The following is a 13,781-nucleotide window of genomic DNA, read 5'->3' on the forward strand; positions in this document are numbered from 1 at the left end:
GCAATCGTTTGCATCAGGAAACAAAGGACTTTGCAGAACCAGGGAGCAACACCAACTTCTGGTTGCACGATACCGAGACGGCAGGATAACGTCGAAAAAAATCTCGCTCGTTTGGATGGCGTCCATACCCCTCCTTACAAAGACTCGCGGATATTCTTTAGAATATCTGGGAAAACCCGGGGTAATTATCAGCTATATCATTACTTATTAAATAACCCATAATGCCTCTGGTAACAGCTGGATTCCACTGGTTGACACCTGGCACTGCGCACGCAGCCGCCGCCGCCGCCGCCTCCGCGCAGACGCTGCCCCGGAAAATGAAGACGTTTGCCCCGCACCCCGGGCCGAGACCCATGCACATTCCTCATAAATCCCCTCCGCAAATCTCTTTTAACATGCAAATCCATAAATCATCCCCAGGCTGACAAAGAAGGCGAGCGGCACGCCAGGCGACCGCCGGCTCCCGCGCCCAGGTGAACGCTCCCGCGCTCTCGGCGCCCGCGCTGCCCCGCAGCAACGCGCGTGTCCTCCCCGTGCAGTTAACCGCTTCCAAGCCCGGGCAAGCCACGAGGTTTTAACCACCCTCACGTTGTCCGCAGCCCTCGCGGACAAGCGCCCTACAAGCGGGGCGGCGGGGCACCTCTCCCCCTCCGACCGCACGGAGCGAGCGCGCGGGCCGGCGCGGCGCGGCGCGGCGGTACTTACCGAGGACGGCAGACCCGGAGGGACCTTCCGAACTTTCTTTGTTTGTACTTCTGCAAAGAGAGAAAGCGGTGTCTTGGTCAGACAGGCGGTTGCGCAGCGGGATTTGCTCAGGCCACGCGAGCGGGCAAGAGCGGGCAAAGCGCTCGGACCCGGCGCCGGAGCATCAGCGCCTTTGTCTTCGCCTCGCACCGCTTTGCTTTGAAAAAGCGGGTTTTAGGGCTTCGCGCACGCTCAGCAGAGGGGACCGGCACGAGGCGGCGGCCGGGCGTCACTCACCCATGGCGGTGCCGTGCAGGGGCCGCCGGCGGGGGTTATTGCTGGAGTACTGGTAGTACTGCGAGCCGGGCTTGGTGGGCGAGAGCGCGCCGGCGCTGCCGAGCTCCATGTCGCCTCCGAGGAGACTTTGCTGCAAGAGGAAGAACACAGAGCTGGGGCTGGGTGCGGGCGCGCGCGCCCCGGACGACTTTCCTCAACCCCAGCTCTTCTCATTCCTTAAAATAACAGAGCGAAGCGACTTCCACGGGCGACGGCAACAAGAACCTGCCAAAATTTTAAAGGAGCCATTGCAAAAAATTTCCACTTCAGCATCCTTCCTTTAACTAGCAAAACACAAAGCACTTCATAAATTACTTCATAAATAATTTAAAATACGATTATTCACATCTAAAAGAGACTATTGCCTACTTATTCAAATGCAATCCGTGCTTTTAAAACTTTTGGAGTTACGTTAAAGAACATTTTGGATGGTAATTTAGTCTCCTCACTGCAAACAAGACAGTTCAGTCTACGTATTTAACAACAACAAAACTAACAAAAAGATAAATCCTGCTGCCGATAGAGCCGTTGGTTCAGCGCGCACGAGACAGCTTCATTGTCCCAGCTTCCCACGGAAGGCAAAATTCATATCTGCGAATTAAATATATCAGGTTTTGCAATACAAAAATCTACACAGCAGGCTGTACTTAATACCTAATTAGTATATGAAAATAAAATTAGACATTATTAATATTTTTTGCAGCACTATCGGAAAAAAAAACGACCTCAGAAAACCCAAAACAATTAACGCTATTGTATAGCAGCAGCGGCAGCAGCAGCGAAGGACTTTCAATATATCCATTTTATGCCTCTACCATTAACTAACAAGATGCGTCCTAATAACTGCAAAATTTACTGAGCTACGAAGGACTAGGGTCTCCACGAAAGAGCAGAAAACATTAGCTGACCCATACTTAAAGAAAAATTAGAAATCTTTAAGCGACTACGACAGAAGAACAGTTTCTTGAGTAATGCTCTATTTGCTATAAACTACATTGAAACTTACCCATAATATATAAATCCCCTGATTATACTCTGCATTGAACACATTGTTCTTTTAATTATTCTGATATGCAATAAAACAGGTGTAGATACTACCATTTATATTAAGAACAAATTTACCATTTAATAAAGAAATTTTAAAATTAAGTACCAAAAATCTAACTTTATCGTTACTTGTAATCAACTTTTACTGACTGAACTAATTACTGTACTTGATAAAGTACAGAATGTGTTTTCCCTAATCTAAATTCTAATCACCATGTCACTCACAACAGACTTAGTAATGCTTCACTAACACACTATTCACATGCAAAATACTCTAAATAGGCCAATTATGACTCTGCCCCTGTTCCCTGGTTAACCCGCTGAGAACTGAAAAATTTCACAAGGCAGTCACCAACTAAAACAAAGGCTCCTTGTTTTAAATTAAGACAGTCTTTTTGATTCCTAAATAGCTCAACAAAGTGGCATGTCTTCTCCTGAAAGCAGTTGGTCAAATATGAGCCATGAGCTGGAAAATCAGAAATTAAAACATCCTTACTCCTTTACTATACTTCCAAAAACATTCAGAGATAACTTTTGATTCTAGAAAACTATATTACTTTTTTTCCCAGAGAAGCAAAATGAAAATCGCCGACGGGGTATCGACAACTAATCTCGGGCTGGTTCGGGGCGAGACCCTTTCTCGATGTGCAGCGTAGCGTTTGGCTTTACAGAAACCCCAGAGATGTTAAAATATAAAAGTATCAGTAGTAAGGTACTTTCTGCTAATATCTGTACATTTAGCTAATGTCTAATATACACCTGCGATGACTACGCTCCTTTTAATAAACAACACCTGCACCGACAAAAATGGTTGCAAGCCTATTGCATAATGGCAAGGAAATATATGCAGAAACTCTTTGAAAAAAATGGTTACCATTCATTGTGAATATCCTCTGAAAATAAACGTAATTTTATTGAATGTCTCCAAGCATTTCAGAATGAAACAGTGCTAACCACAAAAAACTCTATTCAGTCATATATTTTTATCACGTATACATCTTAACATAAAGACAGACCTGCTAAATCTGTGCATGGTTTATCCATATGTCGGGTAGTCTGAAAGACTTACAGCCATCAGCTGTATAAATTCCTATATCCATCCTACTAGATTTAATTTGATTTTAAAGAAATGTATATAAGACAGCGTTTGCAAACTATTTTAGATTAAACAAGATTCACTTTAGGAGCAGAAAACATACACATACCCTATGTTGTTTTTGTTTTTTCATCCAAACATTTTTCTCTATAAAAAGATGCAGAGGTTTCTGCGGGAAAAAAATCCCAGACTCGTGTTATTATCTCAGAGATAAACACAGGTACCAGTTTTAGAGGCTGCACGTCTTTTGCCGGCGCAGCGAGCGGGCACCTCTCCGTGCCACCAGTTGCACCGTGCGGCCGCGGCGCCCTGGACCGGCAGGTAGAGGAGGGGACGGGGAGCGCGCCTGCCACAAAGACCAGTTTATTTAAACATCTCGCAAAAACTTTCATCATAACTGTCACACGCTCCTTTCTTTATTCCCTCTCGGAAAAAAAAAAATACCAAACCAAACCCACCCAGGAAAAATCCCTCCTTTGTCTGGCGTCGGACAGCGAGGCCGTGTTTTAAGGTACCAACGCGAGGTGGTTTGTGCATTAAAGTGGACCTCGCCGAGCGCTCCAGGCGGGAAAGCTCGGATAAAAATATATAGGAACTTGCTCTGAGATGCTCCCCAAGGAACAATGGGCATTTGTTCCCGCGCCGCCTGCGTGCCACCCCGCTAACGGCCCGCAACAAAGAGCAAGATGCAGCGTCTGCAGACCACGGTGCCGGGGCTCACACAGCCTTCGGAGCTCCCCTCCGCTCCAAGCCGCATCTTAAAAACTGAACCAATTACTAGGCAGCAAAGTTCATATTTACCATTACGAAAGGACGAGCTGAAGAGATAAGCGTTACATTTGTCAAACTCCTTCCCAGGCTTTGGGCGGGGGTTTAACGCGTGTCTGTTCTCTCTACGGGGGAAGCAACGGCCCTGGGGTCGTCTTTGGGTGCGACCACTGCGCCAGGCAGCGAGCGAGGGGCTGCGCATCTCGGCGCTCGGCCGTCCAAGTCCCGGAGGCACAGGCGCAGCGCAGCCCGCTCCCCGCGAGCCCCTCCGGCCCCAGCCCCGTGCCGTCTGCAGCCTGTTCCCTCCGTAACAAACAACACGCAAGATACTGGATTTGCCAGCTGAATTTTGAAGTTTGAGCTAAAAAAATCACAGAAGAAAATAAACGCAACGTAGCACAATCCATTTGCAAAGGCAGACGTGCAGCTGTATTTTTTATCAATTGCGAGGCATTTGCTTTTCTCCTTGTTACACACAACCCTGCCCGTATTTCCAGTAATTTGTAAAACAAGTCACCAACTATTGAGTTCTGCCTCCATAACCCGGACAACTAAGCAAAGACTTAAAGCTAGGTGCAGAGAAAAAAACCACATTTATAATACAAAATAACATGCAGGTGGATATGACATTACCCCTCCCGGAAAAAACACATGTTGTCTCCATTGTGAACTCCAAGTTTTGCTTTTCAAAGGAAAAGCGCATGAATGCAAATAACTGCTTCACTGAAATATTTGTTTTAGACCTCATAGGTAAGAAACGGGTTTAAAAATATTATCATATTTATCCTTTATTATCAAAACAGGTGAGATCAGAGTAAGGCAGAATGCTGCCTTTTTTTAATGCAACGTTAATTCAGATTAAAGGTAAATGACCTTGAAGCCTGCACTCTGAAAGCCTCGGCAAGCACAGGCGAGGGAAAAATATCTCAGGAAAGGCCTTTTTTTGCTGACATCCTGCCTGTGCTTTTTTTTTTTTTTTTTTTTTTTTTTGACATCTTCTTCACGCTACGCCGTGACCCAGTCTCCAGCCCAGCACCGTGGGGCCGCTGCGGGACGGAGGAAAGGGGGCTTGGAGGAGCACGGCCCAGCGTCGGGCAGCGGGGTGGGAGCCCGGGCCATGGCGGCCCTCCCGCAGGGACACTGCCCCAAAAATGGGGTGCCCTCTGGCCTCATGTGAGACTCATGTATGTGTGCATCCACCTACTCGTGTACGTGTGCATCCATCTATTCATGTATATGTGCACCCATCTACTTGTGCACGCGTGCATCCATCTTCTTGTGTATGTGCACATCCATCTTCTCGTGTACATGTGCTTCCGTCTGCTCATGTATGTGTGCATCCACCTATTCGTGTACGTGTGCATCCATCTACCCATGTACATGAGTGTCCATCTACTCGTGTACGTGTGCATCCATCCATCCACTTGTGTATGTGTGCATCCATCTAGGCGTGTACATGTGCTTCCATCTACTCCTGTATGTTTGCATCCTTTTACTTGTGTATGTGCGCATCTCTCATGTATGTGTGCATCCATCTACTCGTGTATGTGTGCTTCCATCTACTCGTGTATGTGTGCATCCATTTCGTTGTGCACGTGTGATCCATCTACTCGTGTACGTGTGCATCCATCTACCCGTGTACGTGTGCATCCATCTTCTTGTGTATGTGTGCATCCATCTTCTCGTGTATGTTTGCATCCATCTCCTCATGTACGTGTGCATCCATCTCCTCATGCATGTGGCTCATATACTCGTGTACGTGCATGTTCACAAATTCACATACACTAGACCTTTAAACTGACATGAACACATGCACATGTACATACTTCATTTATCTTTATCAACTCTCTTGCCAAAATGTATCCTTTCAAAACTAAGTCTGCTTTGCAATGAATTTCCTATGCATTATGAGAGTTCGTACACTTCACCTAAAGATAAGAGTCCTGGTTTCTTTCGCAATGTCAAAACATTTTTTAAATTAAAATTCATTACTGTTCTAAAAATGAAAGCTTGCTTGATTGCTTCATTCATGCTTAGACCGTCCTCACTTTCCTCCCAAGCGCCAGTTCTCCCCGGGCGGCTCCCGGCATTGCCCAACGTCCTTCACGCGCCATGGGGAAGCCCTTGGGCTCGCTGCCCTCTTGCCCACGTGCCCGCTTCCCAGCACTTCCCAGCGCTTCCCAGTGCTTCCCAGTGCTTCCCAGCACGGCACCTGCCTGCGCACAGTCCCCGGCTCTCGTTAGCTCGCGGGTTACTTGCACCTCGTGGGGCTTTTGCGTAATCTAATCATGGTTTTCTTCAGGCAAAAAGAGCACAAACGGTGTACTGTGATCATCGTCAATGCTGAAATCTTCCATGTGCATATAGTATCCAGTACGATAGTTTGCGATTCTCTAAATAAAATACGAGGCCACAGTAAATGGGTTCCTCCGTGCTAGCTAGTGCCCGTCACTCCCTGGCCAGCTACCTCGTCTTCTACTGCTGCTCCTCAACCATCTGCCTTGGGCTTTTCAGTACCTATTCTACCGCAAATTTGCAAACAAAGCAACTTGAATTTGTTGAAATCCCTTCTAAGTCGTGCTGAAATGGATGAATAGCAGGTCATTTTTTTCTGAGATTTTTTTGGCTATATATAAGAAATTTCTAAATGCAACTGTCCAGTGTTCTTCTCCCTCAGTAAAATCACAGAATACAATATTACATCTCAACATCTAGATTTCAGCTCCTTTTACATGCTCTATCCTCAGTTTATGAATTTTCACTTAAGTCAAGTTAACAAAGTAATGCCACATACACATCTGAATCATTTCTTGGTTATTTCCTTCTGTGATTTCAATCCTCTGCTTTTAATCAAATTATGAAACTAAATTTCCACTTATCATGTGACTATCAGGGCATCTGTTCATAATCTGTCCAATTCCTACAAATACTCCTTTCTTTGACTATTGGAAATTTGGCATCCCTCTGTGAAATCTTCTGTGTGTCATTTACGTCCAGTGTTTTTCTCTACTGCCAAGTGTAAATTGCAAACCAGTGATGGCAAACACAGAGAAACAATTTCCTCGCATTTCGCCGAGTATGTTTTCAATCTAAGGTACTGTTTTCCTGTTTTACTCAACCAACCCTAATTCGTACAGTATTTGCACAAGCATTTGGACTTTCAGAGAGCACGGGAACGTTCTTTACGGAGATTTAATTTTTCATGAACACTCACATGAGGGAAGTGAGAGAAATTTTAATATGTTTATTTTATTTTCTCTGTCTGATGGCAAATAACCTTTTGTTTCGTTTCTTCTACCTTCTAGGGCAACCTCCTCAGATAGCTGCGCACAGCATTCAGCAGTTTTCTTTTCAGACTTTGACCTTTTCCATTAAAAAACACTTGCAGGTATTATCAAATAATTTTTCATGTTCAACCAAGCCTTGTGCATTAATGTCATTAGTATTAGTTCTCTAGTTCTTTATTTTTTCACTGTTTCTTTCCCTGCGTAATTTAAAATTGCTCTTTAAGTTTAAACCTTTCTTAAGTACCTTCTCCCAGTTGTGCTCTGTGAGCATGGGATATATCTTCAGCACAAACCCAGGAACTTTGAGAGGTCATTTACTGGTTTAAGCAGCATCTGATGGACACGAGGATGAGCAGAGGGCTCCTGGGCACGGCCGCGGCTCCGCAGCCTGCCGACAGCGAGGATGGCACATTCGGCTGTAGGAGCTACGTCCCCGTGATGGAGATGCTCCATGGAGACCAAGGAGGCTCCCTGCAGAGCCATCAGCCTCGCTCTTCTACCTCCGGTACACTAACACAACATCCAGTTTAACCCAAACAAACGGATTTTCCTGACCTATTTCAGGTGAGCAGGAGAAAAAAATAACCTGTAACTTCTTACCTGAGTTTTATCACAAGGACTCTTGGTGTGTATCTGCTTCTTCCTATCCCTGCATCCACCACCAAGCATGAGGACTGAAATCACTACATTGCTGTTTGCTTATAACTAAAGGTTAGTTACTTAACTGCATTATTGATCCCCATCTTTCACATTTACAGGGAATGATTTCACCATCAACCGCACAATATTTGGTGTTCTCCTAAAGTCTTAGCATCACGAGAATATTTTAATTGATAATATGTGAGAAAAGATGGACAAGAAGTGACTCAACTGAACCAGCATAAGGCAAAAAAATTTCAACGGAAAGAAGGAACCTCCTCCTCCACTAACGGGCACACTTTATAAAACAGAGAGTTTGCTCAATTTATGAGGTTGTGCTTGAATGCTCGGAGCTGGAAATACCTCCTGCACTAGGGCTCAAATAAAAGTACGAATGACCTCACTGCTGCAAAAAATGCCGTTGAATAAATGCTTGTATGTAACGTGCAAACTATATGTCGGGGAGTATACAGGGCACCAGCAAAGCTGGCGTTGTGCTCGCCGGGCGAAGGCTGGTGCTGCGCGAGCGCGGTGGAGGACAGGGATGGAGCTACCTCCCGGCAACGCTTGCCGCCTCCTGATCCTGCGGATGCCCGAGGGGGAGCCCAGCACCGACAGCAACACGGGGCGACCGCGGGAGCAGACCCACGTTGCTCCCGGCCCCGCGGTTTCGCAGGACTGCTGTGCAGCCGCACGCAGCTAAGCGCTGCCCGCTGCGTTTTCACGCAGCAACACGGCGGTGCTGGAAACGGGAACTGCCACATCCTCGGATACCGCAACTGGGCTACACCATCCCTCCTGTTTATCAAAAGATCCCCTCCTGCCCATTCTCTGCGGGAATGGGAACCGAACACACGCAGCGAGCATGCCGAGGAAATCAGCCCGCCTATCGCCACCACCACCACCTTCTGCAGAACATCTCTGCAAAGCGTACCCGAGTTCAGACCCGTTAGTTGCTTCAAGATTTTAAGAACTGCACAATATCAGAATACTAAGATACGGTGTAAAAGACACCATAAAAGATATCACTGAAGATAGGGTTGGATAATAACCAGATAAAACTTGTACTTGTTGGTATGGGTATGGGACTGCTCACCACGAAAGGAACCACGCAGCTCCTTGTGCCACTGGCTTTCACAGCACTTCACGGCACACAGATATCTGTAATTTCTATGCAATGCTGAAGTTCAGAGCATCCCTAAGTGCCTACTTTTCCAAACATCGCAAATCCGATACCATCTGGTAAGCATCAGCAATGCGGTCACTTCTTTGGGGGGAAGACAGATAAGAGGCAGAGAGGATTAATGACATGCAGAAATGAAGGCTCTGCAGAGAAAGACCATTTTGCACTATTTTTTCCTGAGAAAAATACTGGAGACTTGCTGGCAAGCACTTCTTAGTTGGTCTCTGCTTTTTTTCAGTTGGAGTAAGCGCTTTAATGTGAGTCAGTAAGGATGTCCTACCACTACTCGCCTTAAAATGTTTCTTTCTGGCAAATTATTACAAACCCTAAAAAAAGACTGCGATCCTAACAAGTCAATTATCGTTGCTCGTCCCTGTGTAAGCATTTGACTACAAACAGCTTACAACAAAAATCCTGGCTCAAGTTGTCTCAGACAGGGCAAAATATCCTGACATGCCTCAGTCTTGAAAAGGTGTTTTGTGGCTGAATTCCCGTTTTTAATGATATAATTATTGTTTTCCCTTTGAACATGAGAACACAGAAAAGGCGTACAGAAGTCCAAATGCATGGGAAAGAGCATTTCTCTGAAATTGTGTTAGTAATATTTTTAACCAAAGAAAAGTTACCGTACAAACATTTAAGAGACCAAAGAAACTTCCTGTCCAGAAAAACAACCAAACCCATGCTAAATATTTTAAGTGCCTCAGAGGATGTTTTGCTTAACTTATTACTATTCATCAGCCTGAAAGCTAAACAATGCCCTCCCCCTTCTTAATGCAGAAGCAGGAGTTTGGGGAAAAAAATGCTATCCACCGACTAAAAGCAATTTAAATATCCTTAAATAACCTAGCGTACCAGATAGGAGGCCCATGACTAAGGACTTTCTTCCTTAGGTAAATGCACACATGGCAATGCGACAAAGGCAGTGGCATGCTGTTATTTTCTTGGGAAAGGGTTATTAAAGACTTCAGCTTAAGCAGTTCATGTATCAGATAGCGTTTCGTGTCACAGGAGGCTTCTGTCTGCAGCGTTATCAAGTTTATTTTTTCCAGAACTATGTTATTCAAGCACATATAAAGCACACTAATGACCTGATACGAGATTTGAAATGTAGCATCTTTCTTTTTTCCTCTATTTCAAATTTCCTCTGCTATTTGCAATCGTTTTTTTCATACACTTAAAATACACGCTTTCCAATGCAAACTGAGGCTGTAGCCACTGTATATGGATCCGAGGTTGAACAAACTGCAAAGCCATATTCGTTTCCAGTCAAATCTGTAAAGCTGAAGTCACCTTGGGCTTAAGCCAGGACAAAAAGCTGGAGGCATCCTACAACAACAGCAAAATCGGCAAATTCAGCTGCTCTGAGAAATCTGAAGGATAAAAAACCCAAGCCCCTGTTTCTGCTGACGCGGGTAAGGAGCCGGGGCGGCCGTGCATCAGCGCGGGCTCCCGCCCGGCAGCACCTCGCGTGCTCCAAGAGGCTCCGCAGACCCTCGCCGTGGGTAGCCCCGTCTGCCCGGCCTGCGCCGGAGCCCGGGAAATCGCCGTGCTGCTGCAGCACCTGCCCAGGTGGCATTTTGGCCATCGGAGGCAGAGAAGACCCTCTCTGCACCAAGCTTGCTGCTGGCGTTGTGCTCTTCCCCCCGCTGTTTTGCACGGCGAAGGTGCCGAGGCCCTTTGCCACCGCGGAGGCTGCAGAGCGAAGCCCTGCTCCCGCAGGAAGACGGGAGCACGGAGCAGAGCAGAGGTTCACGGATACTGTGCTGTCTCTCATGGCACTCGAGTGCCTATGGAAGTACCTGTCACACACCTGGGAGCAACTGCATTGATAAAGGAAGGAACGGGAAAGAAGGCAAAGAGACAGCACGGGATGTACGGCAAAAATTGTAAAGCCTGTAACTTCAAAATGAGCTTCTAGTAACCGGACAAAGACGGCACAGTGCTGTTATTCTGCTCCCCAGACGCAGGGGCAAGGGCACAGGAGGCAGCAGCCTCACTCGTCCTGGCTACGCTGCTGAAAAATAGCTGCAATAGGTCGTTTCCCATCGCACCTTCGCAGCTGCACAACTGGCCGGGACGCTCTACGCACGTACGGTCGGGTGAGGTCTATCCTACGGCATCAAGAGCGTGCGCGATGGGCCCACAAGTAGCATGAGCGGTTAGCAGTAGAAACCAGCATATATGACTCCAATGTCACGTTGCAGGCATGCCCTGGGATAAAGACGGATATATACGCTAAAAACGTCTTCTGATACTGCCAAAAGGAGAGCGTGGTGATTTGCACTAACGCTAGCGGTACTTTTTCACAGCTATTCCAAAGCTGGAAAATCCATCGTTTTACAAAGTCCATCCAAGACTGGTCTTCATGGAATTAAAACTTCTAAAAATGACCATTCTGCTCTTGATTTGACCTGGAAATGTATATCTATGAAAAGGAAATAGTAAGGACTCATGGAGAATTATCACTCTATCACTCTTTCAGGCCCAAGGCTTACAGAAAGGGGAGCAATGAGCCGGGATACAACTGCTGAGGAGTGTCTGGACAACAGTCACTGAAGCAGCCTTACTGAGCAGGCAGCAATGCCCTGTTCCCAGCAAGATGCAGCTGCAGGATAACATACAGGGGCCTTTTCTTGACTCAGGATGGCCTCATGAAACCTTTCTCTGAGGTCCTTAAAATCTTAATTTTCAGGAGCAAGAACGCAAGCAGGACTTTCAAACTGGGGAAACAACTTATCTTGTATCATCTTGTTCACAAGAGATACGCTGAAGATTATGTTAGCAATCTCAAGCAGCCCATCACTCTTCCCACGTCATGGGGAAGATGTGGCAGTATGAGGCCATAAAGCAGTGGGCAGTTTCTTGCTTATTTTTTCTGTAGATGGCTATAATATGCTCAATAGTTAATTGCTTTTTTTTTGCATTAAATAAAAAAACTCTCTTCCTCCAAAAATTTTATTTTTGGACACAGTATCTCGTTATCCACCACGTGCACCATAAAGGTAGCCTGTCTATTAGAGAGGTATGTAAGAGAAGAGACAGAGAAAAACCCAAGTGTACTATATTTCAGTAATACAGGCCATTTTTATTAGACTTTCTATGTATTTTCCCCCAGACAATTTTGAAACAGTAGGATATGGAAAATATCCATACTTCTACCTGAATTATAGTATAGCCTATCCTTTCCTTACTATTAATAAAAAATGTTGACAGTCAAGCAAGATCCCTTTTCAAAGAAAGAAAATAGTTAAAAAAATCGGAAGGCTTATAAACATGAAGACAGATGGCTATACTCTGTCATTAACTTCAAAACAAAATAAAAATATTAACTTCTCCGTCGTTGCTAAACACGCCGCAGCGAGACTGGCGTGCCTGGCAGACACGCACCTCCGCTGCTGCACGGGCAGAAGGAAATACCTGGCTCCGGCGCTATTATTATTTATTATTTGTTAAGCACCGACAATGCGTTTGGCACTTTCCAAAGCCAGAGGGGAAAAATTGTCTTTAAAACGCCCGCCGCAGCACCGCCGGCTCGCTGGCACCGAGGATTTGGAGAAGACCCCGACCGCCGAGCCGGCCGGGGCCACCAAAGTCCTCTCCCGGAAAGCGCGTCCGCTTCGCTCTCCGCCTGCGTAGGGTTTATTCCCTGCGAGTTTCCCTTCGGTTCCCAAACGATTTGGTCTGCAGGCACCACGCTAAGCACCTCGCACCGGCCGCTTCCCCGGAGGAGCGGCGGCTGCACGGGGCGGCGAGAGGCAGCGCGGAGCCGTCCCCGGCGAGCCCCGCTCCCCGCCAGCGCCCGTATGCTCGCGCAGACCCGCGGGTGGCAAGTCGGCACCGCTGCTGCTGCTGCTGCTCCCGCGCAACCGCGCCGCGAATAAAAACGCGAGTTTCTTTGTTCTCTGTTTTCGCTTTTACTACGCCCTAATTAATACAAATGCCTCAAAATATTTATTAAAAGAGAGGGGAAAAAAAAACCCTCGCACACTTGAATGAAGAGTTTGATTATCCGCATAATGCACCAAATAATGAAATCCACATTTCCGAGGTAGGAGACGGCTGGAGCGCTGCTCCTGCACCGGGGAGGGCCCGGCGCAGCCCCCCCGCACGCGCGCTCCAGCCAGCAGCGGAGCACGAGTCGGTTATGGGGGGGAAAGCGACGAAAGGGGAACGGCGAAAATCAAGCAAAACAGGAAAGGGGAAGCAAGAAGGACACACCGCAAGCCGCTTCTGGTGCATCGGTTGACAGAAGGCAGCCTGCAGATGCGGACTCCTAACCTGGGCACTGCTGCGCTGCAAACAGCCGCGACCGCGCGGAAGAGCTGCCGGCTAACCGGGGACGCCCCAGCAGCCTGTACCCGGCCGGGGATGCACCCTCGGCGCGGCTCAGCACCCTAAACCCCACGCACACGGAACGCAGTGCACCCCGCTGCCCTGCAAAAATATGTTTATATCGGATTAAAACAAGCTGAAAAATCATCTTCGGTTGTGAGAAGAGGAAGAATTAGAAAAAGAAGTAGGGGCTGCTCCATGACAACTACGGAGCCATCTGATATCGCCTGTGCGCCTGAGGTATCTGAGGGTTGTCTTTTTTTAGGAAGGATGATAGCAGAACTTAGTCATTGTTTTTAATTATTCCATACATAAATAGATGGCAAGATTCATATTCTCATACGTTCCCTGAAATCTCTACTTGTCAAACGTAATTGCTCCTTTCCCAAGCCAAAAAGCAAAGGAA

The 13,781-nt window shown here is 46.8% G+C and overlaps 1 protein-coding gene across 17 annotated transcripts in view; it reads right to left on the reverse strand.

Moving 5' to 3' along the window:
* Positions 1–13,781, reverse strand: part of LOC135325126 (transcription factor 4) — a 208,706-nt gene that overhangs the window by 83,244 nt on the left and 111,681 nt on the right. For 14 of the 17 annotated variants that reach the window (XM_064502725.1, XM_064502719.1, XM_064502715.1 and 11 more), the window contains 2 exons: positions 982–1,111; positions 706–755 (listed from right to left, as the gene is read on the reverse strand). The exons of the other annotated variants lie outside the window; for them this stretch is intronic. In XM_064502725.1, coding sequence (XP_064358795.1) covers positions 706–755; positions 982–1,111 — 180 coding nt within the window. The remainder of the gene's footprint in view (positions 1–705; positions 756–981; positions 1,112–13,781) is intronic. 17 annotated transcript variants of the gene reach the window in all.

The sequence above is a fragment of the Dromaius novaehollandiae genome, chromosome Z (genome assembly GCF_036370855.1).
Source record: "Dromaius novaehollandiae isolate bDroNov1 chromosome Z, bDroNov1.hap1, whole genome shotgun sequence".
NCBI lineage: Eukaryota > Metazoa > Chordata > Aves > Casuariiformes > Dromaiidae > Dromaius > Dromaius novaehollandiae.